The sequence below is a fragment of the Anarhichas minor genome, unplaced genomic scaffold (assembly GCF_050575085.1).
Source record: "Anarhichas minor isolate MPS153535 unplaced genomic scaffold, ASM5057508v1 ptg000026l, whole genome shotgun sequence".
In the NCBI taxonomy this organism is placed as follows: domain Eukaryota; kingdom Metazoa; phylum Chordata; class Actinopteri; order Perciformes; family Anarhichadidae; genus Anarhichas; species Anarhichas minor.
Window position 1 is genome coordinate 16,258,282 of NW_027466472.1, and position 16,389 is coordinate 16,274,670.

Consider the following 16,389-nt stretch of genomic DNA (forward strand, 5'->3'; position numbering starts at 1 on the left):
TCCTGAATCAGTATCACCTCCAAACTTCCCTTCCCACATCTCCCTCTGTGGCATGTGCTACCCAATAGGTCCTTTTGATTGTGAGTGGTGTGTACAGGCGGAGGAAAAATGAGGGCTAGTCACCCAGGCAGTCAGAAGGGCGGGCGAAAGGCTGAGCGATGTATGTTCCATTGTGCACAGTGGCATTGACGGACGTCTACAAGCTCCCCTCTGATGGTGGAAGTGGCTCCAGTCACATCAATCACTTCTACCATGGAGTGCCCCACTTTCAGTCAAGCTCAGCAGCTCTTACTGCTTGTTCTTTCCTCGCTCACTGGAGACAAGGGAGATCTTTTGTCTGTATAAAAGGAAGTTATTTTCTAATTATAGTAAATGCTTGATTCCTCCAGTTTTTTCTCCTGTACTCAGGGTGCGACATGTGCTGTTTTTAGTTTTTTTTCTTCTTTGTCTCAAGCATCCATACTCACATTATATAACCAATAAGTCATCCTTCATCAAGGTACCCTCTGCCAAATTGCTTTGGTCTGCTTGTGTGATTTTGTGTCTCTGTTTCATAGTTATGTGTGCACATGGACATGCTTTTCCCCTTTGTTTCAAGCACAAGAACATCTAAAAGCAGGCCGGCCTGCTGCAGTCCTAGCTGGATGTCACTCCAGGTTAACGTTTATGCAGTGGGGGCCCCTGCGCCTGGAAATGGGAATGGTTAACTGAAGCATGTTAATAGGAAAAGGCTTGTCTCTTCCATACTAACACTTGGATGACTCTGCAGGCTTGGGGGGGGGGGGGGGGGCACCCAGGCGGATTGGGAGTGCTCCCCTTTTCCTTTTCCTCCCCCTTTCCTCAGAAGCACGGCTGAGTTAGGATTTGCTTGCATTGTCAAGTAACGCATTGACCCATCACTTTGATGCATATTGATTGTGACAGCCGCTCTCTCTCTCTCTCCCCTTCTCTGCTCTCTCTCTCTCCCGCAGGCCACAGAGGCACAGATCCAGAGCTTTGGACAGGCGCCATCTCAGTTGCTTATTGAGCCACATCCTCCACGCAGCTCCGCCATGCACCTGGTGAGAGCCACGAGCATGCTGGGAAAATTCCCTGCACCTCTGGTGGTGGTGTGTGTGAGAAAGGATGTGTCGACCTGTGCAAGCCTGGATGGTGATGGTGTGCGTGCCTGTGTTGTCCCTGATTTCTTACTCTCCTTATATATATTTCCCTCAATCCACTCTGTTATAACAAAAGTTCAATATTTCGGAGGGCTTACCTCATGTAGGTCACAGACCCACAATATAACAACAAATTTTCAGTACTAGTTGTCTGCCCTGTTTTATAGTTGTTACTTCCTACTAGCAGTGTGGTGTAAAGGGAAGAGTGCTCCCTACTGGCCTAGTAGCTCCCCTCTTTCATCATTATCTCCACATGGTTCTCTCTTTGTAAGGCAGATCCCTTTAAGACCTTTTAGATACATTTTCTACGTTTGCAATAGACTAGTTATTTTCATACACTACTGTCAAAAGCCTTCCAAATTTGAGACAAGATGAGAGCCAAATCTGGCTCACAACTCAAGAGTATGGTCAGGATCACCATCACCTCCATTGCTTTTACTTATGCTATACATGTAGTATTATCAAGTGTTCTAAAGGTTGAGCTGAATTTTTACAGTGGTGAAATAAGCGCATCTTCAAAACCTCATGCAGTCTCTTTTAATGCTTCTTCTTTCTGGACAAATCTCAATCTTTCTGATACATGTGTACCATATATGCACCATCTCATGTTTACAGCATACACCATCTCAGTTTTCCATGTCTTACCCTTGTCTGACCAGTCCCTCGTCTGACTGCACTGTCCGAAGGGGGCAGTGCATGAAGCTCTCCTCTGTGTCTGAACCTAGTTTTTCCTCCAACCTCCACACTAATTGGTTCTTTCCATTATTTTTCTCCGATCTTTTCATACCTCTTCTATTCATATTCTCCATCCCCGTCCTCTTCCTGCTCCTCTTTCCTTGTACTCCTCCTCCTTTACCACCATCACATCCCTCCATCCTTTACACCCCGTCTTTTCTCTCTTCTACTCAATAGTGTTTCCTTCCACAGAGTCCCCTCATGTTCAAGGACCAGATGCAGCAGGATGTCATCATGGTGTTGAAGTTTCCATCCAATTCGCCAGTAACCCATATTGCCGCCAACACCCTGCCCCATCTCACCATACCTGCTGTGGTCACTGTCACCTGCAGCCGCGTATTTGCCGTCAACCGATGGCACAATACCGTTGGTGAGTGGAGCTCAACACACATGGCAGGTGCTGTGTTCAAGCATACACATATGCCCTTGTAAAAAAAAAGTGCAATACCACATGTGATACCTACCACAGCAGTGGCCCTGTAAAATCACTTCATCACTGTCTCACACAAACCTGCCCACCACCCATAATAGACCTGTAGCCAGCTGGCTATGTGAGAGGCTAGCACCTCCTAGGTAAGCTGACCATGAGTGTTTCCACATGTTCCTTTTCAGACATGTGTGAACAACATTACCCACAGAGCCCCTCCCTGAGAATCGGCTTCACCTCGGGGTCAGAGGGCCAAAGCAATGGTTACTAGGAAATTAGGCCGCAACTGCACCACATTCTCCTCACACGTCCCCATCTGTCACTGTAGAGACACACTGAGCTCAGGACCAAAGAGTCCGCACTGTGTGGCTGCTCTGGCTGCTCCCACACTAATGAACACAGCTGCAGCACCCTTGCCATCCTGTCGGAGAGGAGGGAAATGTGGTTTGGCTTTTCAGAATAATGATGATAATATGGTTTCCATATTTTCAGGCATGTTGCCGTTTTGAAACTGGCTCCAGATACAGATTGTATGGATGAAATGTCTCCATTCAGTTTGACACTTCTGACGCCAAGTAAAAACGCCTAGTAAGACAGATGGAAATTTTTCTGATCGACCTGATGGAAGAGTGTGTGTGTGTGTGTGTGTGTGTGTGTGTGTGTGTTTAAGAATGCATGAATGCACACGTGCAGAGGTGAGAAATAATTTCCTTATGTATCCCTGTCTGAATCCAGGTCTCCGAGGAGCACCAGGCTACTCTCTTGAGCAGGCCCATCACCTTCCTATAGAGATGGATTCTCTGGTTGGTGAGTAAGCTTCCTTGTTGAAACAAATTGACCTTTGACTTTTATATCTGATTTAGCTATAAGGGACTTAATTAATAAGTTGAACACCTCAGGTATTGACATGAGTTCTGCTTTTCCTTTTTTTTCTTCCACAGCCAACAGTACTGGAAGCAACAAGCGTCAGATCACAGACCTAGTGGACCAGAGCATCCAAATCACAACACACTGTTTTGTGGTGACAGCTGACAACCGTTACATACTGGTGTGTGGCTTCTGGGACAAGAGCTTTCGTGTGTACTCCTCCGAGACAGGTAGGTTACAGTGTAAACTCTATTTCCTGTAGAGGTGTGCACCGATGTGTGGAGGGCTGAGTGCTACGATAGGAATAATACAGTATTGTCTCTCCTGACAAGCTTTGGAGACAAATTGATGAATATACTGTAATACACTTGAACTCACTGATAAGTTTCTGCTAATTTCCTTTCCATTGACTATAATTCCCCCGGAGCAATATCAGCAACAAAGCTGTTTAATTATATAAATGATTATCACTGCAGCTTGACAAGCAGCATTTAACTAAATGGTTCCAAACTTGGGGGTTACGACATCCACAAGGGGATGAGATGAATCTCACAAGAGGGTTGACAGGATGGGGAAAGAATCTGTTTTTTTTTCATCTTTTTCTTTTCCCTTAAATACTGGAAACGTTCAACTCTTCCCGCCTACAAACATCCTTTCGATATTACAAACTAAGAGAGAAAAAACACTATTGTGGTTTGGATTGCTCAACTCTGTCCACACTAAAGCCATAATCTGTGATGAGGGGTAACAAGCAGACATTGTTTCATTTTAAGAGGTCATAAACCGAAAGGCTGGGAACTACTGATTTCCACATCGGAAACATTTTTTCACTATTTCATTCAATACTCTCTTAACTACAGGGGGGCTTGTGGGGCTTTGAAAAAACAGCCAGCAGTAGTTTTATCATGTTTCATTTCAGGAACATCTGACTAGCAATTTAGCAAAAACATGTTTGTAAATATTTTCTTTAGGCAAGCTGACCCAGATAGTTTTCGGCCACTGGGACGTGGTGACGTGTCTGGCCAGATCAGAGTCCTACATTGGAGGAGACTGCTACATCGTCTCTGGGTCCAGGGATGCTACACTTCTGCTGTGGTATTGGAGTGGACGGCACCATATTATCGGCGACAATCCCAATAACAGTGAGTCAGAGAAAGACTACATACATGCCATGCTCACACACAGAGTGTATACAGTAGCATCACCCTCTGGACAAGGTTACAGGAATCTCTTTACGTTGTTGAGTATTTCATCAGCGAAAAATGCTACTTGGTTGTAAAGCAAGAGCCTTTGATCAATAGTGGAAAAAGGCGTTCTACCCTAGAAATCAAATAATGTGGAGAGACAGAGAGAGGATCATTTATCAGCACTGTAGATATGATATATTAGAGCTGCTTTCAAATAGAGGACTCCAGATGTCTTGGCATTCAAAATGGTAGACCCCAGTGTTGTTTCTTCTGCTCAGTTAATTTAGTTGCATATTGTCGCTGATTGTGTGTGTTCAAAACAATCCATCAGGGTACGGAAAACAGATATACAGTACATTTCAAGTGAGGAGCACCATATATGGTGTGGAATTGGAAAACTGAAGATGGGGAGGAGTATGTGTGTGTGCTATAAAATGTTTGTATTTGAATTGTCACAGATTCTATGAGCTCTGGTTTAGTTGCAAGTGTTCTCTAATTAACTTCACAGAGGCTCCGACAGTTAATTAAGAATTTCAGCTTGGGTGCCTCCAATTAGCAAGGGGCAAAAGCACTAGAAACCAGTATTCCCCTGATATTCACACTGCCAGTGCTTACAATGCATCTTCAAATGGACAATGGAGAAGGAAAGTACACAGCTCATCTCAAGAAACAAGACACAGGATGTGTTTTCACTCAATCAAATCACTTCCAATGTCTTATCAATAACTAATCAATATATCATGATGTCAGAAACACGTTGGGCAGCAGATAATAATCTAACTTGGTTCTAGAATGCAGAGCAAGTGTGTGGGAACCTGGACTGTGTGAAGGAACAGGGGCAGTGCAGAATCAGCTAAAAACTTTACATACTGTATGTTTGACACGGCATTGTACAAATATCTACAGCCAGTCATTATCAGTCATGTTCAAATATAGTTAGCAGGCATTTGCAAGGATCCTCAGGGATAAACCAAGACCGCCCTTTCATGTCTTCACATTTGAAGCCCTCAAATGAATGTCATATACCACACAGAGCACCAGAGTCCTCTGTATTCCCGTACTTATTTGCTTTTTCATTGAACAATCTTTTACACAAGTCTCATTCTGGTGATTTCATACTTATTACGTTTTCTATTTTGCTGGTTGAAGGTTGTGTGAATATGTAGCAGCAGCCCTCCGGATCACTGCTTCCTCATCCCTGTGGCAAGCCAAAGAAATTGATTTGCCCCAAAAGGCTGCATGTGTCTTAAATGTATAATAATTAAAATAACTTCCAGCTCAATCATGGCCCTGCCTCACAGACTCGGCCCATCACACCGGTGCAAGGGGATATTTGCACTGGGTAATTGTGGTGGGTGACTTCGGCTTGTCCCAAGGGCTAGGAGAAGGTGGGGGGTACGCAATGCAGGCTGATTGAATCTTTTGTCGGTTAGGTGAGCTGCACAAGGACCCGTTTTCCCCCTGGAGGCTTTTTCTGACACTTGTCCTATTCAGCTTCCCTCAGCAGTGGGTGCCGGGACTGACAGCGCTGCTCAGGTCCTGGTCTCTAAGGGACTGTGCTGCATCGATCACAGTCCAGCTCACTGACTGGACCGCTACAGCTGCAGAGGCGATATGCCGAGCTAGACGAGGAGATGATGGGGGAGGAGGAGGAGGGGATAAGAGAGGAGGAGAGCCGTCTGACACATGTCCACATCATCTATCAGGACTTAACTGTTATCGTGGAGGATAGAGAAACTTTTACTGAATTGGCTGAACTTTAAGTCACATGTGGACACCAATAAATAGTGTATATGTTCATTTGAGTTTGCCATCACTAGTGGAACACACAAACTGTAGTGTGATTATCTTATTTAAAAGTAACAATAAAACTTTAAAATAAAAGAATATCAGAAAATATACAATTAAATATAAGTATTTTTGTTTTTCTGTTGACACAGAATTCCTATCTAACTCCTCCTACCCCTACCTTTGAGGTTTAATACTTCATGTACATTTTAGACGGTTTATTTGCCTTTCCTTTGGCTGCATTTGGTCTGCATTTCATTTTTTGTTGTCAAATACATATTATTTCTCCTGATTGCATTATGTTAGTAATGGATTCAATATGTTAAACTCTCCGTAAGACGCAGCAGTATTTAGGGACATGATGAGGGTTTATTCAGTATTGGAGATCAGTGCATTTCCGAATGAGCCCAGAGGTCGGCTCCGGTGCTGCGAAACTCCCCTCACTAACCTCTCCCCTGGTCATCATCAATCATGTGACACATGGGATGAAATCAAGTGGCTCGGCTGCCATCGGTGGGCATCCTTGCATTTACATGACAATTCAAAGGGACCTCCCTACTCGCAGATGTGTGTCACAATCACTGTGCTTGTGTTTTTGATTTGATTTGACTTTATTCCCTTGTGAAGGTGTGGTGGTTATTGAAGACCATTGCACAGAATTTCAACCAATAAATTTAGATCACCTATTCGGATATTCCGATTTTTTTAGCTGATGTTTTCAGTGTCATTCAATACATTTAATCAGTTTAGCCAAGCCATTTGTTTTATCATATTGTACGTATATGTGTCATTCTTTAGGTGACTATCCAGCGCCACGAGCAGTTTTGACGGGTCATGACCAGGAAGTTGTGTGTGTATCAGTCTGTGCAGAGCTGGGCCTGGTCATCAGCGGAGCCAAAGGTCAGTGTACTTTTCTGTTCCCCCTTAATGTCATCGCCATCAGAGAGGAAAGAGCAAGCGAGGGGCACTCGTGCTTTGAGCTGGCAGATTGGAATACAATACTTTAGGTTACCAGTCTATTACCAACCCACATAGATAGACAGGTATTTTATTTCAATGAAAACTCTAGACCTGCATGTTTACCCAGCTGAACAACATGCAAATGCCTCACAGAAAGTGGTGGAACAAGGAATATATTTCTGTGCACGCTGTAGAACTGTAGACATTTTATTGTCTGATTTATAAAGACAGCATAGATGTTTTACATGATAGCAGTTTGCTCTTATTTGTATGTTTCGGTTCGGCAGAAGGTCCATGTCTGGTCCACACCATCACAGGGGACCTGCTTCGGGCTCTGGAGGGACCAGACTACTATCAGTACCCCCGGCTCATCTCGGTGTCCAGTGAGGGCCACTGCATCATCTACTATGAGAGGGGGCGCTTCTGCAACTTCAGCATTAATGGAAAACTGCTGGCACAGATGGAAGTCAATGATTCCACCAGGGTAGGACTTTTTGACACCAGTATAATCCATTAGAGGTGTGAATGTATCTTTGTTCATCTGCAGTCTTAGGTACTTTAACGATTCAAATCGTTGCTCAGCTACAAATCTTTAAGTATATAAATTGGATTTAAATACTGAGCCACTGAGGCATTCAGTGAACAGAGCAATCTGACTGATATAGTATGTTTGTGGATCAAATACTTTATATGGCCTGGATCATAATATACATTGTTTTAGGGGGAGGGAAGTCAAAGTCGTCCCTGCCAGGTTTTGAGATGTAAATATTATAATTATAATTGTATAAATAGTATTATTACCATTATCCATCTGAATCTGTACAACACTTAGTGTACAAAGCAACTGCACATCGCTGCTGCATGTTATTCTCATAGTGTACATGAAGCTCTACGATCACAAATGTAGTCATTCAATTTGTGTATAGAGGCATTTGTCATTCAATTACATCTTTTACATGCTCCAGCAAGACAACTATCGTTAGGTACAATAAAAGTTCATTTGTAAGTGACATGTTGAACCGCTCTCTGTACCAATTGTAGGCTATTCTGCTGAGCAGTGATGGCCACAACCTTGCCACAGGTGGGGATAATGGTGTGGTGGAGGTGTGGCAGGCCTGTGACTTCAAACAGCTTTACGTCTACCCCGGCTGTGATGCTGGTATCCGAGCTATGGACCTATCACACGATCAAAGGTCAGAGCAGTATACAGAAAACCATATTAATACTTTCTCTCCCACTCATCATATACAGTATAGCTTCTCAAAGTGTGGCCAACATTAACATTTAGTGCAGCCCCTGAATGTGGCAAGAAATACATGCATTATATTTTAATCATTCGTGGTCGTTTTCAATACTTTCACTTTCAATAGCTTACATTTACTACTTTGCAGCAATTATGCTCTATCATCAATGCTAGTGTTGTTAGCTAAAGTTAGCCATTTTTGGTGGACAATTTGGCAGTATAATCTGGAATTGAGATGGAAAATATACTTACATGTTTTATGTATGGTCTTTTACTGTCAATCATATGGTGGCTCCCTAAATTGGCACTTAATCATAAAAACTTTGAAAACCCCTGGCATATTATGTCATGGAAAAGGAATAGTATAGTCTGCCAGATTTCACTACAAAATGTTCTAAAAAAAATCATAGAGTAGTACGTAATTAAAAAGTCATATTCAAGTCATAGCATAGTAAGCACTGACATATTTCTGAATAGTCATGTGAAAAAATATGGTATGCCATAAACATTTTCACTAAATAGTATGCCATAAAAATGTAATCAGAATTTAGTATCTCATTTCATGAATAATGCAAGAAAATGTCATGAAAATGTCAAAAGAAATCATAGTATGGTATGTCATAGAATAGTAATGAAAAATGTTGCAGTGTATTTTGACATGAAAAAGGTTATAAAAAAGTATAGTATAGTGTGTCACAAAAATGTGCCAAATGTTACCAAACGTTACCAAAAATGCATAGTCAATCGTACAAAAATGTGGCCCCCCCCCAAAAAAAAAGATTACAAAATGATTATGGTAAAGTGTGTAATAAAAAAAATCTCGACATGTCAGTCATAGCTTCTATGCCCGGAATAAATCAGAAACAAGTAATTGTGTAGTATTTCATTAAGTCATAGTATAGTACAGGGGTATTCATTTCCTCATGCAAAGGTCCAGAACATCACAATAATGTCTAACTTGTGCTATGATTTAGTCCCATATATATATATATATATATCAAACTATGTATGTAGTCAACAACTGACTGTCACATCAAATAAAGAAAGTTCAATTGAATAATATGGCAACAATATTTATTGGATAATTTATAAGTAATACATACTAAATGAAGGTTCTTCTCTCATTTCAAGTACAATAAGGGCTGGATTTAAAACAAATGAAATACATGACAGAAAGTTTTTGAAATATTACTCTTAAAATAAGAGAAATAATTTGAGAAAAATGTATCCAAGTAAATTTTCTTTGCCCTGCAACTTTGTATTCATTTTATTCAGGTGTGGCGTTATGTCGATCAAAGCTATGCAATTATGTTTTAGCTCTATTCCTCTCTGTTAACATCATTGTTGGGCAGTTAATTAATGTTAGGATTCTGATCATATTGGGCTCTTAGGTTTATTTTTTTCTGTGCCATCATTTTGATTGAGTGGGTACGTTTGCTCAAAGAAGTTGTGCTTTTTCAGGTAGTTGCGCTTCATATTAATAATCGTCACGGTCTCTGAACATATGAGACATACTGGTTTTGAATTGTCTGTGTGAAGAATGAACATGAAAGATATTATCCATTCTTGGTTATACAGCATATGGTTAAAGCCTCTGATTGAGCTGTCCACTTTTCTCTTTTTCGAGCACGCCACTTGAAATAACTTCTCTGTCAAATAAAGTTAAAAAAGCAATATTATAGTTTTTTGAAAAATGTAACAAAAAGTCCTAAAAATATCATAGTATAGTATGTCGAAAAAATTCATAATATGGTCATGAAAAAGTCATAGTGTAGTATATTTTAAAAAGTCATAGTATTGCATGTCAAAAAAAGTAATAGTATATTATGTCGAAAAAAGTCATGAAAATGTCAGTATCGTTTTTTTGAAAAAGTAACATAATAGTATGTTAAAAAAGTCACGAAAAAGTCCTTTCAATATGTCGAAAAAAACCATGAAAAAGTCATCGTATAGTATGTCAAAAAAAGTCATATTGTTTCTTGAAAATAGTCATGAAAAAGTTTTAGTACAGTATGTCAAAAACATTCATAGTATAGTATTTTGTAAAAAGCCATAAAAAGTAATATTGAAAAAAGGCTCCACATAGAAAAAAGTCATAGTATAGTACGTTGAATAAAGTCATAGTATAGTATGCCGAAACTAAGTCATGAAAAGATCTGTATAGTATGTGTAAAAATTCGTAAAAAAGTAGTCTACGATGTAGAAAATAGTCATAGTATAGCATGTCTCAGAAAGTGATCATAAAAGTGGTGGAAAAAGTAGTATAGTATGTTGACAAAATACATGAAAACGTCATAGTCACGTATGCTGAAATAAGTCATAAAAAGTCTTAGTGTAGTATGTTGTAAAAAGTCTTAGGTAGTATGTTGAAACAATTTATGAAAAATTCATAGCATAGGACGTAGAAAAAAGTCTACATCCTATGCTATTTGCATGTCGCAAAAATGTATCATGTTGTATGTCAGAAAAGGGGTGGTATAGCCATGAAAATATCAGTTATGTATGGCGAAATAAGTCATAGTATAGCATGTCAAAGAAAGTTATAGTACAGTTTGTTGAATAAAGACATAAAGTCATAGTATAGCATGTCAAAAATTCAATCAAATGAGTCATAATATTGAATGCCATAAAAAGTCAGTGGTATAGTATGCCATATAATTTTTTTAAAACATTGTAGGAAATGCCATACAAATAGTTTCATGTTTTTTATTTAACATATGTACAACAATAACAGAGAAACAATGGAAATGTTAGATCTCCGGTTCCCTTCAACAATGCTCATTATAAAATAAAATAAAGAAAACCTGTAAATATAAACTTTTTAAAGTCACAATAGCGATGAGCTTAAAAGTTCAAAAGTCTAATGTCCTATGGAATGAACCTGTCACGTTGCCTGGAGGTGCATTCCCGGATGCTGGAAGGCAGAACAGTCTGGAGCTGGGGTGGTTGGGGTCACTGATAATCATGATGACCTTCTTTCTACATCACTTTGTGTAGAGGTCCTCGATAGATGGCAGCTCCATCCTGGTGATGTGCTGCTGAGCAGTTTTCCCCACCCTTTATAGAGCATTCGGGTGGTGCAACTGCCGTACCAGGCGGTGTGTCACAAAGTTGTAGTACAGTATATTGGAAAAAGCTTTTTTTAAAAGTCATAGCGTAGTATGTCGAAAAAAGTAATAGTATGGTATGATGAAAAAGTCATAAAAACATCCTTGTATATTATGTCGAAAAAAGTCATGTAAATGTCATAGTAAAGCCCAGGGGTCACTAATAGGTGGACCGCAGTCCGGATCAGGACCAAGATGCCATTGTATCTGGACCCTGGAAGGCACACGGTCAGCGGCCCAGGAAACACACCGACCAATTACATGCGTTGTAAATCATCTCATGTGATGCTACTTAGCCAATCAAATATGTGTATTTTGATAGACTTCCCGACTCGAGTGAGATTTACACATTGAGAGACCGTGATGATTATTACCGGCAATGTGAAGCACCACTACCGGGCAAAGCACACAACTTGTGAGCAAACGTACCCACTCACATCTGAAATGAAGGCACAGAAAACTTATAATAATAGTATAGTTTAGGGCTACAGGGTAGCTTTAAACTACTGTATACTATTACTTCGTACTATATTAATTAGTAATATAGTAATAGTACAGTATGAATAAAAAAGTCATAGCATTGTTGTATATTATGTCATAAAAAAGTCATAGTAGAGCATTAAAGTCACGAAAAAGTCATAGTATGTCGTAAAAAGCCATGAAAATGTCATAGTATAGTTTGTCAAAATAGTCAAAACAAAGCCATATTATTGTTAGTTCATGCAAATGTCATAGTATAGCATGTCGAAAAAAGTAATATTGTAGTATGTCAAACATTCATAATATAGTATCTTGAAAAAAGTCATAGTATTGTATGTCCAAAAAAGCCATGAAAATTTCATAGTACGGCAATATTATAGAATGTCGAAAAAAGGCACAAAAAAGTCATAATATGGTATCTTGAAAATAGTAATGAAAAAGTCATAGTATAGTATATTTTAAAAAGTGATGAAAAAGTCATAGTATTGCATGTCAAAAAAAGTAATAGTATTGCATGTCGAAAAAAGTCATGAAAATGTCAGTATCGTTTTTTTTAAAAAGTAAAAAAAAGTAATTTAATGTTTTAGTTTATTATGTCATGAAAAACATCACAAAAAGTCATAGTATAGCATGCCATAAAAATGTCACAAAAAAGTCATAGTAGGTCATAAAAGAACACAATTTCACGATCATAAAAAAAAGCACTACTAGTACATAGTTTCCCAGCGCAATGTTTTACTTTAGACATATTCAGGTGCCAATTTGATAGACATTGCCCAACCCTACTGAGAGTCAAATCCAAATGGTTTGCATATTTTAGTGAATGATAAGAACAAGACGTGATGTTGGCTTTTTGGTCATTGGAGGGGCTCGCTTACACAAATTCTGTGTGTGCTACAATGTTAACGCGTCTTAACTGCGTTACTGTCCGTGTATATATGTCACTGTGCATTTTAGTTAGTGGAATATCCACCATGCTTTTCTTTTAAATACAACCTACAGTTGCCTTAGGAACAAAACGTTACTGAGGTATCTTCATGGATACTGCAAAAGTCTATTGGCAGGTCAGCAGCATGTTTTTCCCTTAACATGTGCATCTCTGCAAGATTTGTAAGGAGTAATATAATGGGTGCTGGCTTGGCGGCGTAGAGGGAACAGTGTTCGCTCTGGGGCTATAAGCCTGACGTCATCATGTGACCCTGGCAGTCAAGAGAGGTTATAGAGTCTGAACATTCAAGCTACACTTAACAACCACCAGTCAATTGCCTCTCAGCACTTATGATCCGGCCCAAAACAGAGGCCTGGTTCTTGAGCAGAATAACTGCACCACCATGAGTGACTGCACCACCTGTTAAGGTAAGCAGAGAATGGTTAGATTAAGGATGGAATTTGTTCACAGATTTCTTTTTAAAATACTGAAATTAAGCACTATGCTATTTTTTTAACATTTCTTTCAACGCCACTAAACAAATCACTTCCGTTACATATTTTAGGAACCCCTTAATTCGTTTACAACATCTTTCATCAGTAAGTTGACATTAGGTAACGCAAGTGAGCCATGCACCGCAACTCGATTTACAGAGGCACATTCTGCTGCTGCTCTGTTCATTGTACTTGAGCATTTAAGCCCTTGGGCTGTAGCAGTACAAGACGACCCTGTGAAATCAGCTGCTTTTCCTACATACCAGTCGGCCTCGGACACAAGAGCAGACTGGTTGCAGAAAGATACTAGGAGTCAATGATCTACTTCAGTTGTCAGATGGAATCCCGTGATTTAAAGTCAGAGCCCCTGATGACCTCCTGTGTTAATTTCATTCAACACTACGGAAATAATCTTTATCAATGAACACATTTTAATACATTAGTTCCTTGCATGTATACATACACCTTTGAAATATGAAAACATCACAATACGACAAAATGAGATTAATGTAGCGTTCTATGTTTATAATCGGTTTCTTGACATTAGGATTTCATTTCATGGTTTTGTTGCTCTTCAGGACTTTGATCACAGGCATGGCCTCCGGCAGCATCGTGGCATTTAACATTGATTTCAACCGATGGCACTACGAGCATCAAAACAGGTACTGAGGAGAGACGGATCAATGCAGGGAGTGTGGAGGATTAAGAGAAATACCTACCAACCAGTGACCGAGGTGTGCTGCAGAAGATGGAGGAGAGCCAGTGGGCTAGAGAACATCACCATGGAGACACTAATGAAGAGCAAGGTGTGTTTACATGTGTTCATCTGGCCTCTGAGGCAAACTTGTTGCTATGTGTCTGTTGGTTTTCTTGTCTTACCCGAGCACCAGCTGATGCATTTCTCCAACTCAAACAGCTCTGTTGATCTGGGCAAAGAGACACTGAGATCACAGTTACTAAAACATACATGTAAGCGTTAAAGTTTTAAACTGTGAAAATGCAAAACAAAATGAATCCTCGTTAGGAACATTTATACAACATTTGTATGGCAGATACATATCTCACTGGGAACACTTTTCTAAAAAAAAAGTGAACTTATACTGTAAATATGGACAGTGTGAAGTGTTTCTTCTCTGTAAAGGCTGAGAAAAAGATCTAAATGCTGTTAAACTAGCCACCATGTTACCGACATATCACATAAGCTATGTAAAATTGTCTTCATTGAACTTCAGATATTAGTTGGTTAATAATACATGTATATGGCCATTGTTAACAGTGGTCAAATGTATGTGTATGTGAAAAGACAAAATGTTGTTTGTTTGTTGTATTTGATTGTCTATGTGGAAGAAAAGTAAAATTCAGTGTGAGCTTAGTCCTTTGTGAAATATTTGTTTTAAATCATGACAATAAATTGTGATATTTCCATATTAACTTTGAATCACGGACCATTTAGTTTATCAATGCCAGTGGGACATTTGAAACAGCAGTTATCAATCTTTTGTTTGTTTCAGCTTCTTCCAAAAACATATCCAGAGGATTTAATACCAGATTTGTTGAGTAGTATCTCATGACTGTTACGGTGTTTGTGCTAAAACTGTAAGAAATGTTGTCAAAGGAAGTGTCATTTTAAAAGGCGGTCTGCAATTGTTGTAAATGCAAACATTAGTACTGTTACTTGTCCATCTCAGTTTGCCTATTTTTGCAAAAAGTTTTGTTTATTTTGTATATGTGAATTCATGAACACCAGTTCATGCTGAGACACATTGGTAAGCAATATTATCACTTAGTTGTTGTAAAGGTCTAAGGATTTCAGCTGCCTGACAAATTATCGAAAGGATGGATGAAGTGTTACAAGAATGACTATGGTCTATTTTTGGTGATGTGAAAGCTATTGTGTCTGCATTTAATTGTAGAAGTCTGTCGCTGTGAGTTGAGAATTTAAAATGAACAAAAATATGCAAATACATTTTGAGTTTGCATTTTGATTTTCCAACGGTGCTACCAGACACCACCCTACCCAAAGCTGACGTTTTACATGCTCACAACTAATCAAGGCTATGGGTTTACACTTTGCTGTCCTGTGAAATAATTCTCATTGTGAATTTGTATGATTTGTATGTTACAATTAAGCAGTGCATTTTGATTTAGTGTAATATATTTTAAAATATGCTATAATTTATATATTTTAGTTGCATTATCAATTGTTTTTGCATACATTTTGAAAGAGGTGGGATGTTTGAAGCTTGTGATTATAACTAAATTCAGCTGCTTTCATTATTTCTTTTGTGTTTATAATAAAACTGAATAAATATACCAGTGAGCTTTAACTTGTGTGCCTGCCTCCAAAGCATTCATGCATGCATTAATGCAATCCCATGATAAAGTATGTATAGCTAGTGCTCAGTAAATGCATGCTATAAATGGAATTATAAGATGTCATGAGCTTGCGTTTGATTATACTGCCACCTGCTGTCTAAATATGTTGCTGCAGATTTAGTAGGTCCACCACAAGTCATCTTGCAAAAAGAAGTCACAAATTAATTAAATCCTTTTTATTCCCAGGTTTGGTTTCATCGCAGATAGCTACATTGTTAGAATTATGTTTAACTACAATCAATTTTTTTTTTCATTAGTTAAAAGATTTAATGTTTTTTTCTAATCATTTAAATAGTTTTTAACATCCTTACAGTAATGGAATATGGATGACTATAATACAGCATTCACATTCTTCATCCGCTTCCACCTAATACTGACATTCCCAGTTGTCTTAGAGTACCATTTTGTCATAATGTATATATACTTTAAATGTTTTTCAGATTATGAAAGCAAAACATTCCCAAAAAGTCACCCTGTACTTTTTGGTTCAATCCCTTCTAGTCGAAAACTTAAAAGCCCTTTTACAACAAAATTAGTGGTGTGATATTACTTTTCTGTTAAAATACGTATACAGGTTTTAACTTAGCTGTGGTATGACTATAGTGTGCCTTAACTGAACTGCATTCACCAAGACAGC

The 16,389-nt window shown here is 39.0% G+C and overlaps 1 protein-coding gene across 4 annotated transcripts in view; it reads left to right on the top strand.

Moving 5' to 3' along the window:
* The window catches only part of nbeab (neurobeachin b), a 192,236-nt gene extending 178,191 nt beyond the window's left edge, over window positions 1-14,045 (top strand). For all 4 annotated transcript variants that reach the window (XM_076100866.1, XM_076100863.1, XM_076100864.1 and 1 more), the window contains 9 exons: window positions 972-1,061; window positions 2,073-2,265; window positions 3,058-3,129; window positions 3,264-3,419; window positions 4,161-4,331; window positions 6,963-7,064; window positions 7,412-7,608; window positions 8,166-8,317; window positions 13,955-14,045. In XM_076100866.1, the coding sequence (XP_075956981.1) occupies window positions 972-1,061; window positions 2,073-2,265; window positions 3,058-3,129; window positions 3,264-3,419; window positions 4,161-4,331; window positions 6,963-7,064; window positions 7,412-7,608; window positions 8,166-8,317; window positions 13,955-14,045 (1,224 nt within the window). The remainder of the gene's footprint in view (window positions 1-971; window positions 1,062-2,072; window positions 2,266-3,057; window positions 3,130-3,263; window positions 3,420-4,160; window positions 4,332-6,962; window positions 7,065-7,411; window positions 7,609-8,165; window positions 8,318-13,954) is intronic.
* The last annotated feature ends 2,344 nt before the right edge of the window (window positions 14,046-16,389 follow it).